The sequence below is a fragment of the Bubalus bubalis genome, chromosome 2 (assembly GCF_019923935.1).
Source record: "Bubalus bubalis isolate 160015118507 breed Murrah chromosome 2, NDDB_SH_1, whole genome shotgun sequence".
NCBI lineage: Eukaryota > Metazoa > Chordata > Mammalia > Artiodactyla > Bovidae > Bubalus > Bubalus bubalis.
In genome coordinates this window covers 116,070,305-116,085,328 of record NC_059158.1, presented here as the reverse complement: position 1 = coordinate 116,085,328, position 15,024 = coordinate 116,070,305, and the positions used below count along the sequence as shown (strand labels likewise).

Here is a 15,024-nt window from a genome sequence, read left to right as displayed (position 1 = left end):
TATAAATATGTATTTATCATATACATGTTGTGTGTGTATTACAAAGTTTAATCTTTGTAGAAGTTGGTTCCAAGACCTGGTTCATATGAAAAAACACAAGACCAGATTAGGTCTAGACCAAGTTTCAACACATGCATTTTTTTTATTCTTTATAACCCTCTGCCTCCAACCTCTGCCCCTTGACAATTCTTTTGTCAAAATCAGGACCAGCCCTCTGTCATCAGGAGGCAAAGATATGGCAGATGAGCCAAAGCACATATAAACCTCTAGCCCTGTTGAGTCTGGGGCTCTTTATGGTTGGGAAGCAAACATGTGAGGAGCTCCCAGTCACTGGCAGAAAAAAAGTTTTCTGCTTCCAAGCTGCACAGCAGAGAGTAGTCTAGAGGTAGCCAGATCTGAGTTGAAATACCGGCTCATCACTCACTCTAATTCCCCTTGCAGTCCTCTAGCCTTGAGGAAGTTGATGAGCTCATTAAGCCTCAGATTTCTCATTTATAAAATAGGAATAATTAGAGTTCCTACTTTAAAGGGCTTCATGAGTATTAAATGACAGTTTCAGTTTCCACCTAAAGCACTGAGCAGAGTGCCTGGCACATAGTAAGCCTCAACAAATTGCCGCTGTTATTACTAAGGGAAGAAAGCCCTCCTGGTTGAGATTCAATGGATAACTCTCTGCCTAAATATGCTGAGATGTCTGCTAAGGTGGCTTCTGTTTTAGACTCAACCAGCCCCACTGCTGACACTCTAAGGCCCTTGGCTTGGGCATGGTCTACACATGGTCCTCTGTTCTTACTCTCCGTTCAGACTCTGTCCCCAGCAGTAGCATTGCTCAGTTCTTTAACCTTCCTTCCACCACTTTTCTCATCTCTTTCTGTTTGTCCAGAGCCCCTTTACAACCCTTAGCAACCAGGTATTGTGGGCTGTGCCCACTTGGCCAAGCCTCTCCTATCTTCCCCACCCACCACCCACACCCCCAAATCTGCCCTGAATCTATCCATAGTCCCCATGAATCTATCCATAGTCCCCAAGGATCTGTATTGAATCTGCCCTGAATCTATCCATAGTCCCCAAGGATCTGTGTTGCTAGAGGGCAGCTGGACAGGGTATTTCTCCAGTCTTCTCTTGACCTGCCATGATGGTCAAGATGCTGGGTTATGCTAGTAGGCAGATTCACTAGGTAAATATCCATATAAGGATCTGACACTTCTCAAACTCTACCATTTCCCACTTTCAAGGGGAGCAGTCAGATTCAGCAAGCCACTTCAAAAAGGTGACTAACCTAGATAAAAGCTGGTCTATTCTCCATTGTTGCTTTTTCTTTAAAAAAGACTGGCTGAATCCTCAGATATCAAACCATACCCTCCAACTCTAGGCTCCAATGCATGGTCTGTTCTTAGGACATCTAACAGATGGGTAAGAGAATAGCCCCATTAGAGGGAATAATGCGGTTGGGAAATAAGAAGCTCCCTCACATTCCTTGACCCTCCTCCACTTGATGCTCACTTGGGAAATCTCAAACAATCTTGACACCAGAGAACAAAGGTCAGGCTTCCCAGGGGACAGCTTGGCTTTTGCCCAGTGGTCACAGCACTGAGTAAACCATACTTTACATTTGCTTCCAATAGTAGAACGGGTCAAGGGTAGTTAGGATTTGAGCAGCTAGAAACCTTCTCCTGCAAACTGGTAGTTTCTGCACAGCATCCCTCCAGTGAGGGGTGGTCTAACTGTAATACCAAAAGAGTAGAGAAGGCTAAAGAAATGCCTGGAGCATTCCAAGGTGCAGATTTTTCCCTGAGTATTCACAATCCAATGGCTACTTTGAGCCACACTAACCATGACCTTACTTCTTGTTTAAAAAAAGTCTCAGTGAGTCGGGAACTTTCTAAAATCTTTCCCTTTGCTCAACTTCTGGCCACTTGAAGATCTTCATTTTTATGTTAATAGCCTCAGCCTACCCCTTTACCTGCCTTGGTGTATTGTGTATCCTGAGGGGAAACACAAGTCACTACTCAGAAAGGCAGCACTCAGGAAAAATCCAACCTGGACTCTCAAGTTTCCCATTTCTGTAACGTGTGCATATACCCTATGGAATCCAGCCTGCTGCCTGTCTTTGTAAATAAAGTGTTCTTGGCACACAAGTCCTGCCCACTGATTCCTGTCTTGTCTGTGTCTGCTCTCAGGCTACAACGACACAGTTGAGTCGTCGTGACTCCTCCTTGGGCCTGCAAAGACTCAACCCGTCACTCTCTGGCTGTTTACAGAGTTTGCTGACCCCTACTTTGAATAGCTTCCAGTCACTAAACATGGGGATATAACTGAAGATAAAACAGCAGAAAGGTTTAATTCTGTGTGTTAGTCAGAGCTCTGTGTGTGTGATGCGTGTGTGTGCATGAATAAAAAGATTTATCATGAGAGATTACACTTGTGATTATGGAGGCTGAGAAGTCCCATCACTCTCTGGGAGCTGGAGGCCCAGGAAAGCTGGTGGTATAGTTGATTCCAAATCCCAAGGCCTGGGAATCAGGAAGCCAATGATACAGGTCTCAGTCTGAATACAAAGGCCTAACAACCAGGAACACCCTTGTCTGAGGACAGAAGATGAATTCACCCACCGTCTGCCTTTTTGTTTTGTATAGGCACTTAACAGATCAGACCATGTCCATCCCCATTGACTAAAGCAGTCTTCTGTGTTCAGCCTACCAATGCAAATCCTAATCTCTGATGGAAACACTAGCAAGACACACCCAGAAATAATGTTTTGCCAGCTATCTTGGCATCCCTTAGCCCAGTTGAAGTGAATATAAAATTAACCATCACAATTTGATACAAGGAAGAAGCTTTCCTGGGAAAAACATAATTCAGCAATGAAGTGAGTTGTCACCAAGGGGCATAGCACAATATCTGTGGGTTGCCTCTTTCTTCTCTTCTATCCCAGTCTTCACTTCCTAAATTCTCTCCATTGCTTCAAAGCACAGCTCTAACTGCAGCTCCTGTGTGGCGTCTCCTTACATCCTCCCAGAAGCATCTCAACTCCTACCACTGTCAATGTCACACCTGATTTACCTTCTCTGTGTTATGTCATTTTTCCTCTTTAATAGGTTAGCTTCTACAGATAAACTATAAACACTTTGAGAAGGAGTGTTACCTTGTATCAGGCAGGGGCATCCTGCAGGAAAAAGATAACACACTCAAACCACCTCATTAAGGAATTGTGGGCAGACCGAAAACAAACCAATGTGAGATGGACTGGCGACATCCAGCAATCATCACTACCATAATGTTTGTAGGAACCTGGGGAAAGAGAAAGTGCCAGAACACAGAGAGCTGTGGTTATAACGGCAGCTACAGTTGTGGGATAGGATTGCCCAACAAAAGCCATGGCGTTGGGAAGAGTAGCCCAGTCACTGTGGTCCACAGCCAGGCAGGAAGACAGCAGGAAAACAATTACCTTGACCTCTCTCCCCTCCCAACCAATGACATCCTGCTAGGTCATCCCATTGGCCAAACTGAATGAGCTGCCAGAAGGCCAGGAATTCTTTTGACAAGGTCCATGTGGTACATCCTGCAGGGAAGGACAGCCAGGTAGAGAAGGATGGAGTGCATCTGGAGTGGGGTGGGGTGGGGGAATGGCAACTATCCAGCACATCCCATGGCTACTAAAGCATCTTAAATATAAAGCAGGTTTTCAGTGGTGCTTGTTGATCAACAAAGTTAATGTAGCCTGTGGAAGGCCTAATTACTCTCATGATTTGGATGCAAACCATCAAAGAGATTGAAGGATGAACTGAAGGTCATGCATAGGGCCTTTCCTGCTGCCACAAATCTATCAAAACTGTGCTGAGGTTAGGTGTAAGGATCTAGTACGTTTTGTCTTTGTCCCAAAGGTGAGGGAGAAAGGATTGGGGTACCAACTGCAATTCATCATTCATAAGATAAATTGTTACTCCTATTTGTGCTTAAAAGCAAAAAACATTCTTCCCCAAATTAAAAGAGAATCTTTGCTCTTGAAATGCGAGCTGGTAAAAATGATAATCCACTCCCTGACTTGCTCATCAGCTAAATGCTATCACAGCTATAAGTGTCAAATAGCTAAACACATAGCCTGGGGATGATTCTTACAAATAAAGCATATTATGAAATGCTGAATTTTTCCGATCAGAAAACATCCTGGGGTGTGGGCTGAAGAGCTTTGGGTCAAGAAGAGGCCCCAATTTCTGGGGTGATTTTTATTGTTATCATAAAGAAGACTGTGCTTGCCATGGATAAGTGGCTACTTGGCCCACTCCTACTGGGGGGAGGCAAATGTGCAATCACTTGTCTTTCTCTCAGGGTCTTTACCCCTGACATTGAAACATATTTTTCATTTCAGTTTCACTTCCCTGCCACTTTTGTCTTTGAAAGGATGATTTATCAAGTAAAAAGTCATCAACATCAAAGAATACTCAATCCTTACTAGAGTGAGCATGTGTGCAAACACACACATCCCCTCCCTGTGTCACATCCTGAAAGAAAAATTGTGACCAAGGACCACAAACTCATATTCCCTCATTTGGAGCTTTTCTTCAGTATCTCGACTGTGAGATTTTTTTTTATTCTGTGGTTCCTTCAGCATAAAATTTTAAAAACTGTTGCAGGGGGGCAATAATTTCTACTCAACACTTCACGATTTGATTATGAAAAATAAAAAGTGTAATGAAGTTAATAGTCCCTTATCCTTGCAGTACATTCTAAGGAATTTTTTGCCTGCAAAAATCTGTAAGTGGAAATTATCTCTGGGCCCTCTAATTCTCAAAAATATGGCTCATAACGATTACTGCAGTGGAATGTCAAGACTTAGAGTTCAGTATGTTTCTCTTTCCTCTGCTCAGTTTTCCAAAAGGATCTTCTCTTACTGGGTTATTATTAGAGAACAAAAAGCAAAGAAGTGAATCCTCAGGTTGGAAACTTCGCTTCTACTCTTGGTTGTATCCAGTTGTGTAGCCTCAGGGAAAGCATTTAACCCTGCTGATTATTAACCATCAGGTTGGCCAAAAAGTTTGTTTGGGTTTTTCCATAACATTTACTGAAAAAAATATGAATGAGTTTTTTGACCAACCCAATACTTTTTCTGTAAAGTGGGGGGACTAGGTAACCCATTCTCAAATTGCATTCTACAATTTAAAAAGAGCATAGAATAGAATAGAGTGGGAAAGAATGACACAAAGTAAATGTGCCTTGGGAATGAAGTGTGTGTGATATAATACCAGGTGTTTCTTTTTTTTTTTCCTTGTATTTCCCAGAAATCCTGGTCTAGAATCATCCTTGTGTGCTTCTTGCCTAGTGATTTGTGTGGTTTTGGCATGGAGCCAAGAAGAGGACAAAGTCTTGGGTTCAAGTCTTTTACAGGCCAGTCAGCTTTAATCTCCCTCATCTGTTTCTCTTACAGTCACAATAAAATTCACTTAAGGGCCATTCAATGGGTCTCACACCCTAGAAACCAACCTGACAAGAATCATCTTGCTGTCATTGTTCCACCAGTGGCATCCTATGTGAGGAAAGAACATAACAGTGAAACAGAAGACAAAAATCAGTCATGTGGTCTGTATTGTATAATGATTAATGGTATTCAAGCTTTTCTGTACATGGAGCCACAGAGTCATAGGAGAGCATACCCACACACATGCTCATGCAAATGTAACACTCAATCTGCCTCCAGGAAACAAGGAAGATATTTCATTAGTGCAAAAACCCTTCCAATCATCATTTAGGGAGATTTAACAGGATGATGATTCTCCAGTGGTACCAAGCAACACATTCTGTTCACAGTGCTCTCTTACACTGTAAGTAAAGAAGCAGATCCAAAGCCCCCACAAGACTCAGGCTAGAGCCACACGCCAATGGGAATGCAAGCTCAGCTCGGGGATTTCAGCCCGCACAGGTAATATGAAGGGCTTTGATTTATGCTCACAGTCAAGTCTGCCCTAAGGAAAATTTAAATGTGGACAAAACTTCATTGAAACACCTTCTCTGATTTTCAGATTCCTCATACCCTTGTGATAATCCATGTCCCCTTTCCTCCTTGCCCCAACCCAATCCAGCACACCAGGACTCCATGCTCTGCATGTGTTTGTTTACCAATAACTTGAACAAAATTCTACTCATCTGGCTGACACCTGAGAATGATCTAAGACCTTTTATTAATGAGTGCTCCTGTGAATGATTAAAAGACAACAGCTTAAACTGTTTGGGAGAAACATCTTAGGAACTTGTTTGGACATCAGCGAATTTTCGAAGATAGCTGCTCTCATCTAGGGATCCCAGACCTCAGCTGCAACATTTCCAGCCTCCAGCCACTCCTGCTAGCTTCAGAAAGGCCACCACAGTCTAAAGGGCTCTGGTCAATCTATCCTGTTACTGTTTGTCCTGAATTCAAGGGTTCTTGTATACTGACAGACTCTCACAGTTTGTCTCAAGTCTGAAGTCAAGGGGAGATTCTATCAGCAACCAAGGACCTCTGTTCAGTCCTGAATGGTGGCTTTTTCCTTCAATTCCAGGGCTTGTCTTTACATTGTGCTCCAAAGCATATAGTTATACCATCCCCTAGATTGTCTAGTTTGTTAATATTGTGCAATGTTAAATATGAATACATTGTACCCTTAAAGCTGTTAGTCCATTTTACCTTCATTTCAAAAATCTGAAAATAAGGCTAGCATATTCCTGAACTCTTGGTGAAATTTAAATGTGAATAAAATAGTATAACACCCCCCGCGCCAATCAAAAAAAGACAATAGCTTAGCTTAGCTTCTTTGGGCTCTAAGGCAGAATTATGAGCTTTAGGGAGTAATCAGCAAGGATGATGCTTCTGGGTTAAGAGAAACTTTCTTTTACTACTCATATTATATATACAATGTGAGTGCCTGGTTAGGCATAAGACAGACCCTACTGGCAGATTGATATGTAAGAAGTGTTTCCTTTGGCAAAAAGAAAAAGGGGAGGCTGAGAAATTATCTTTTTATTCTAAATTTCCCTAGAAGTTTCAAAGGGTATAGACAGAAACACACACAACACACACAGACAGACATACACACTATTTTCACCACACTCTACCTAGAGACAGAAAAACCTCAGAGATGAGAAGAAGGTGCATCCATTGGGAGGAGAACTTAAAATCCTATAAGAGTTCTTAGCCTCTGAAGGTGTGCTGCTCAGTGCCTACCCCAGTCACAGAGACAGAGAAGTTGATGTTAATAACCAAAGAACTAGACACAAAAGTTTAATGCAATCCTTTTCTCAATTCCCAGAAACTCACATCTATGAACAGTTTGTGATGTGAAACCTTAGCAGTCAGAGATTGGAAATGGGCAACTGATAAATCAATTCAACAAATCTTTTATTGGACATTTACTCTGACCCCAATTCCAGGCCAGGGACCGGGAAGACACAAAATGAATAAACCACATTCCTCAACAACATGCCAAAGAAGGAACTAAGCTAAATTTTCATGACCAAATTAAATGACTAAATTAAATGACCAAAAGAGAAAGGAGTGACTTGGTCCATTTGGTTTCTTATTCTGTTCAGATGCCTATTTGAGTAAGTGACCAAAACATCTTAGTTCAGACTGAAAGAAGTGCCAACATTCAGAAATCACTGATATAGTCTATTTCTTTGAACTAACCAGATTCTCATACATGAAACCCAACCAATTTAAGAATGATGATCATCAGCGTTCAAACTTTATAAAGTTTATGGACCAATGAACTAATTTCTATACCTAAGATCTCAGAGATTTTCTCTTCTCTTCAGTATTAGAAACCCTACTGAATTCTTGTTCAACTTACCCCCAAAGTTAAGATAAGTGGGTGATAGAACAACTATAAATAGGCTTGGCATTTGGCATTAGCTGTACAGTAGTGTTTTTGTATGGGTTAAAGTCTACTTCAGCTGGAATTAATATAATTACATGTAATGCTGACAGATTATGACATTTGCCTATTAGGACACTATACAAACATTCCAATAACTTGCTGGCTTTTGACTTTGTAAAAAAAATAAGTGAAACAATAATCCCAGGGGATATTGCTAACAGGGTAACTGGAATAGAGGCTTTTGAAAGCATGGGGTTCAAGAAATCACAAAGAATAATGCATTTCAAGCCAAAACATATAGAGTGTAATGAATATTTAGTACTTACCACGAGACTGCTATCTAAAGACAGCCTTTTTCCAAAGTCCCTTTTCTCAAGCTGTCTCTTTCCCTCCATGGGTGAAGTGATTTATTTTCCTCTGTGATTTATAAGAATTCCCCTTCTGTTGCCAGGGTCACTGCAAAAAGTGAACATGTGTTTTACTATCCGAGTGAATAGTGTTTAGACCCTTGTTTTTCACTTTCTAACCAAGGGCAAGTGTTGAATCCAAAAATACCCAGGCCCAAATCATGAGTTTAGAACTGGACTCAGAAGCTCTCTCCAGCTGCCAAGGTCAGAGTCGTCTTCATGGAGGCCCCTGTGTTTTCACAGGTTCTGCTAACCGAGTTGGGGAATGGGTTTGCAGGTCGAATCAGCAGACTGTGGTGGAGAAAAGCAAACAGTTTCATGCCACACTTGTTTCATACCCGTCCTCTCTCCGCCAGCATCAACCTGTTGCCAAGTACATAGCCGCTGTCTGCAAATTCCAGGAGAGCAAACGAACAAAGCCATACTCCATATCCTAGAGCGTTGAGTCCAAAACCCAATGAGGGGAAACTGAAGCCTGAACATTACTGTCAATATTTAATTAAAAAATACTTAATTTAAACCTATTTGAGGAACATTATAAAATACATTCACTTTGGGATGGGTTGAATCAGAATAAATGGTGATGACATCATTATCGTTACTGAGTGATTTGAACACCCGCTGAATTACATCAAATCAGATAGCATCAACCCCTGCACTCCACTGAGTTGCTTGTTCTATAATGATTCAGAATTCTTTTTAGTAAGGATGCATTATATGTATTAAACACTAGCTTCCAGTTTTTACCAAGATATAAAATGCTAGAAAGAAAGGTTTAAACCCAGGCGTTTCTACCTACTAGCCAAGTGACCTTGTACAAAACACCGAGGTTCTCTGAAGCTAATCTTTCTCCACTGCAACAACAGATAACAAATGGCCATCAAATGATGTATATAAAAATGGTTTAAATGACAACTTATATTTAAGTTCTAATTACGCAAAGATTATGTTAAAAACCAGTTAACCTTAAATACAAGTCAACATAATTTAATATATCTTTGATAATTCAGAAGGTACTCTGAGGTACAGAAATTGTTCATCATCTGCAGAAAACACTTTTTATATCAACCATTGTACTGCCAATGTAGGAAGAGTTGAGATTAACAAAATACCATACCAATCAGTTTCTAATAGATTTGAGAAGAAATATCTTTTAGAATTATTCCAACTGCTCCAAGTTCAACAAGGATACAACAGATGAGACTGCACAACCCATACGCAGTATGTGGCCTCTTTCCCTTGGTTTCCTCTGCTAGGAAGAGAGTTGAGACAGCTGTGCCCCAGGCAGGGTTTGCCCACATTATAGTCAATTTGTCAGAAACTGATGGGCTCCTTTTCCAGTACACATTCCCTCCTCCATCTTAATCATTCCATCTCTCACTTTCAGAAACATTCATTTTAATTCATTACTAGTCCACTCAGATGGAGAAGGCAATGGCACCCCACTCCAGTACTGTTGCCTGGAAAATCCCATGGATGGAGGAGACTGGTAGGCTGCAGTCCATGGGGTCGCTAGGAGTCGGACATGACTGAGCAACTTCACTTTCACTTTCACTTTTCACTTTCATGCATTGGAGAAGGAAATGGCAACCCACTCCAGTGTTCTTGCCTGGAGAATCCCAGGGACGGGGGAGCCTGGTGGGCTGCAGTCTATGGGGTCACAAAGAGTCAGACACGACTGAAGTGACTTAGCAGCAGTCCACTCAGAAACTCCTAGGAGTCCACTCTAACAAGGACAAAATCCAAAATTTTCAACATCATGTTTAAGGTCTAGTTCCTGCCAACCAGTCTTTTACAATCCCCAAACACACTAAGAGAGTTTCCCAGGTGGTGCTAGTGGTAAAAACCTGCTTGCCAAAGTGGGTAGATGTAAGAGATGTGGGTTTGATCACTGGGTCGGTAAGATTCCCTGGAGGAGGGCATGGCAACCCACTCCAGATTCTTTCCTGGAGAGTCCCAGGGACAGAGGAGTCTGGAGGGCTACCATCCATGGGGTCACAAAGAGTTGGAGGTGATTGAGCACATGAGTCAATTGAAATTTATTTTGGAGCTTGTCTTTCCTGCTTTCAGCTGTCCCCAACTGTTTGGCAGCCGCCCCCTCATCTCTGCGACTTTATGCACTGGTGACTCAGAATATTCTCTGTGATGATCAGTCCAGCTACAGAGACCACTCAGGCCCTGAGAAGTCCCTGTCCAACAAAAGCATACTATCCTGAGTCTTATTCCCAAGAACTTGGGGGTTTAAAAGATCACAATAGATGATACTTTGGCATTTAGCTCATATTTATGAACATTATTGATTGGAGGATTTTTGCAGAAACTAATGTGTGTGTTTGGCACTTTGTTATTTAAGTGAATATTGATAAGTTTCCACTCTATAACATTCGGATAACAAAAGATGTATTAATACATCTCTGGTCAATAAGTTGTTAAGTGCCTAATAAATGGAGGACTCAATATTTCTGTTGTGTTGTATTTGCGACACAGCCACATACAAAAAAGATCAAGCCCTTGCCTTCATGAAAATTAGTGGGAGGACTGTGTGTGTGTGTGTGTATTTGTGTGTGTGTGTGTGTACTCAGTAGCGTCCAACTCTTTGCCAGCCCGTGGACTGTAGCCCACCGGGCTCCTCTGTCCATGGGATTCTCCAGGCAAGAATACTGGAGCAGGTTGCCATTTCCTACTTCAGGTGATGTTGCTGACCCGGGGATCAAACCCACGTTTCTTGTATCTCCTGCATTGGCAGGTGAGCTCTTTACCACTGAGCCACCTGGGAAGACCAGTGGGATGATACAGAAAACAAATAAGTAAACAATTCCAAATTATGATAGATACCTGCTGCTGATGCCAAGCTTGGCCTCTCTATACTGCTGAAGAACTGAATCTCAGAAACAGACTTTTGGGTGAAGTAGAAAAGGATAACTTTATTGCTTTGCCAGGCAAAGTGGGACACAGTGAGCTCCTGCCCTTGAAAACTTTGTGTCTCAACCTCAGAGGACTTGATGAGGGGCTTTATAACAATGGTTCAAAGGTGGGGTCTCTGACAAGACTAGGGTGTGTGTAGGGTCTGCACTCCCTTAACCTTGCCTCAGGTGGTCAGTTCTCCCAAACTTGATGAGCTTCTCTGGTCTCTTAAATCTTGCCTTCCATGGTTTTATGACTGCTCCTCCCTTCATTAGAAACTGTTCAAATCTGCCCTTTGGAACTCAGGGAAGGTCGTCGGGGGTGGTCTTGCCTTTAAGAAACAGAGAGGGGAAAAAAAAGCCCTCTGTGTCTGGGAGCCCCATAGGGCCTAGACTGGTTTTACTGTGAGGAAATAACCACCAGTAGTTGGTATAACATAGGGTCAGGTATATGAAAAGAGAACAAATTTTAGATAGAATGGCAAGGGGAGGAGCTAGACATATAAAAACATGGGTAAAGAGCTTTCCCTGTAGAGGGGTCAGTCTTTCTGCTGGGAAATAGCTGGGAAAAAGGTTTGTGTGCCCCAGAACCTGGGACCATTTTCTTAGGAATAAAGCAAGTTAGGAAGAGTCTGAAAAAAGCTCTAAAATGTAACAACTAGATCACACAGGATCTGGTAGGTCTAGGTGACTTGTTTGTTCTAAACTCAATGGTTAATCTTTGGATTTGATTCTCTACTCTTTACCAATTGATCATGTTAAATTATTATTGTTCTTCTGTTTGTGACATCAGTTCAGTTCAGTTCAGTCCAGTCACTCAGTCATGTCCAGCTCTTTGTGATCCCATGGACTGCAGCATACCAGTCTTCACTGTCCATCACCAACTCCTAGAGCTTGCTCAAACTCAGTGTTCATCAAGTTGGTGATCCCATCCTACCATCTCATCCTCTATTGTCCCCTTCTCCTATTGCCTTCAATCATTCCCAGCATCAGGGGCTTTTCCAATGAGTCAGTTCTTTGCATCAGGTGGCCAAAGTATTGGAGCATCAGCTTTAGCATCAGTCTTTTAAATGACTAGTCAGGACTGATTTCGTTTAGGACTGACTGATTTGATCTCCACGCCATCCAAGGAAATCTCAGGAGTCTTCTTCAACATCACAGTTCAACAGCATCAATTCTTTGGCGCTCAGCTTTCTTTATGGTCCAACTCTCACATCCACATACGACTACTGGAAAAAACATAGCTTTGACTATACAAACCTTTGTCAGAAAAGTAATGTCTCTGCTTTTTAATATGCTGTCTCAGTTCAGTTCAGTTACTCAGTTGGGTCCGACTCTTTGCGACCCCATGAATTGCAGCACGCCAGGCCTCCCTGTCCATCACCAACTCCTGGAGTTCACTCAAACTCATGTCCATCGAATCAGTGATGCCATCCAGCCATCTCATCCTCTGTCGTCCCCTTCTCCTCCTGCCCTCAATCCCTCCCAGCATGAGAGTCTTTTCCAATGAGTCAACTCTTCACATGAGGTGGCCAAAGTATTGGAGTTTCAGCTTTAGCATCATTCCTTCCAAAGAACACCCAGGGCTGATCTCTTTTAGAATGGACTGGTTGGATCTCCTTGCAGTCCAAGGGACTCTCAAGAGTCTTCTCCAACACCACAGTTCAAAAGCATCAATTCTTTGGTGCTCAGCTTTCTTCACAGTTCAACTCTCACATCCATACATGACCACAGGAAAAACCAGAGCCTTGACTAGATGGACGTTTGTTGGCAAAGTAATGTCTGCTTTTGAATATACTATCTAGGCTGGTCATAACTTTCCTTCCAAGGAGTAAGCGTCTTTTAATTTCATGGCTGCAATCACCATCTGCAGTGATTTTGGAGCCCCAAAAAATAAAGTCTGACACTATTTCCACTGTTTCCCCATCTATTTCCCATGAAGTGATGGGACCAGATGCCATGATCTTCGTTTTCTGAATGTTGAGCTTTAAGCCAACTTTTTCACTCTCCTCTTTCACTTTCATCAAGAGGCTTTTGAGTTCTTCTTTACTTTCTGCCATAAGAGTGGTATCATCTGCATATCTGAGGTTATTGATATTTCTCCCAGCAATCTTGATTCCAGCTTGTGTTTCTTCCAGTCCAGCGTTTCTCATGATGTACTCTGCATGTAAGTTAAATAAGCAGGGTGACAATATACAGCCTTGATGTACTCCTTTTCCTATTTGGAACCAGTCTGTTGTTCCATGTCCAGTTCTAACTGTTGCTTCCTGACCTGCATACAGGTTTCTCAAGAGGCAGGTCAGGTAATCTTGTATTCCCATCTCTTTCAGAATTTTCCACAGTTTATTGTGATCCACACCGTCAAAGGCTTTGGCATAGTCAATAAAGCAGAAATAGATGTTTTTCTGGAACTCTCTTGCTTTTTCTATGATCCAGCTGATGTTGGCAATTTGATCTCTGGTTCCTTTGCCTTTTCTAAAACTAGCTTGAACATCTGGAAGTTCATGGTTCACGTATTACTGAAGCCTGGCTTGGAGTATTTTGATCATTACTGTACTAGCGTGTGAGATGAGTGCAATTGTGTGGTAGTTTGAGCATTCTTTGGCATTGCCTTTCTTTGGGATTGGCTAGGTTGGTCATAACTTTTCTTCCAAAGAGCAAGTGTCTTTTAGTTTCAAGGCTGCAGTCCCCATCTGCAGTGATTTTGCAGGCAAAGAAGATAAAGGCTGTCACTGTTTCCATTGTTTCCCCATCTATTTGTCATGAAGTGATGAAACCGGATGCCGTGATCTTAGTTTTTTGAATATTGAGTTTAAGCATGGACCATTTAAAAATCTTTATTGAGTTTGTTATAATATTGCTTCTGTTTTATGTTTTTGGCTACCAGGCATGTGGGATATTAGCTTCCTGACCAAGGATGGAACCCACACCCTCTGCATTGGAAGGTGAGGTCTTAACCACTGGATTGACAGAGAAGTCCTAACAAATTATTTAACCTATTGAAACTCCAGTTGATTCATCGAGGAAAGGACACTAATAACATGACCTTCTTCTTAGTAATGGACTTCCCTGGTGGCTCAGGTGGTAAAGAATCTGCCAACAATGCAGGAGACCAGGGTTCGATCCCTGGGTCAGGAAGATACCCTGGAGAAGGAAATGGCAATCTACTCCATACTCTTGCTTGGAAAATCCCATGGACTGAGGAACGTGATGGGCTATAGTCCATTGGATCACAGAGTTGACATGACTGAGCGACTAACACTTTCACTTCTTTTTTCCTAGTAGGATTGTTGTGATGATGAATGAGATGATCCATTTAAAGATCACATAGTAGAATTTAAACTGAGTCCCCCTAAAACTGATTTCTTCTGCTGAGTTTATGACCAATGTCTCTATCCAAAATGTTGGGGCTTCCCTGGTGGCTCAGTGGTAAAGAACCTGCCTGCCAATGCAGGAGAAGTTGGTTTGATCCCTGGGTCAGGCAGATCCCTTGGAGAAGGAAAACCTACTCTAGTATCCTTGGGTCAGGCAGACCCCTTGGAGAAGGAAAACCTGCTCCAGTATTCTTGCCTGGAAAATCCCAAGGACAGCGGACCCTGGCTGGCTATAGGTTCACAAAAGAGTTGGACATGACTTAGAGACTAAACAACAGTAACTATCCAAAACATTATGCTCTTTCTTGTCCAACACCTATTCTCCTCAAGGCTGAGAAGTATCCGGTAAAAGTGGGGAGTGAAACCAAGCAGGATCCTGTGGGGCTCCTGGGTACAAATCCTTTTTGTGTTCCCCATTTCTTGTTTGTAAGAAACTGACTTCATTCAGCCTCCATGAGATTCCCTGAGTTCTAAAGGGCATATTCAATCAGGC

The 15,024-nt window shown here is 42.2% G+C and overlaps 1 protein-coding gene across 7 annotated transcripts in view; it reads right to left on the bottom strand.

Annotated features, from left to right (window-relative positions):
• Window positions 1–15,024, bottom strand: part of NCKAP5 (NCK associated protein 5) — a 1,209,945-nt gene that overhangs the window by 1,017,370 nt on the left and 177,551 nt on the right. For all 7 annotated transcript variants that reach the window (XM_044936196.2, XM_025261907.3, XM_044936194.2 and 4 more), the window contains exon 2: window positions 8,174–8,303. In XM_044936196.2, coding sequence (XP_044792131.2) covers window positions 8,174–8,242 — 69 coding nt within the window. In that variant the 5' untranslated portion in view covers window positions 8,243–8,303. The remainder of the gene's footprint in view (window positions 1–8,173; window positions 8,304–15,024) is intronic.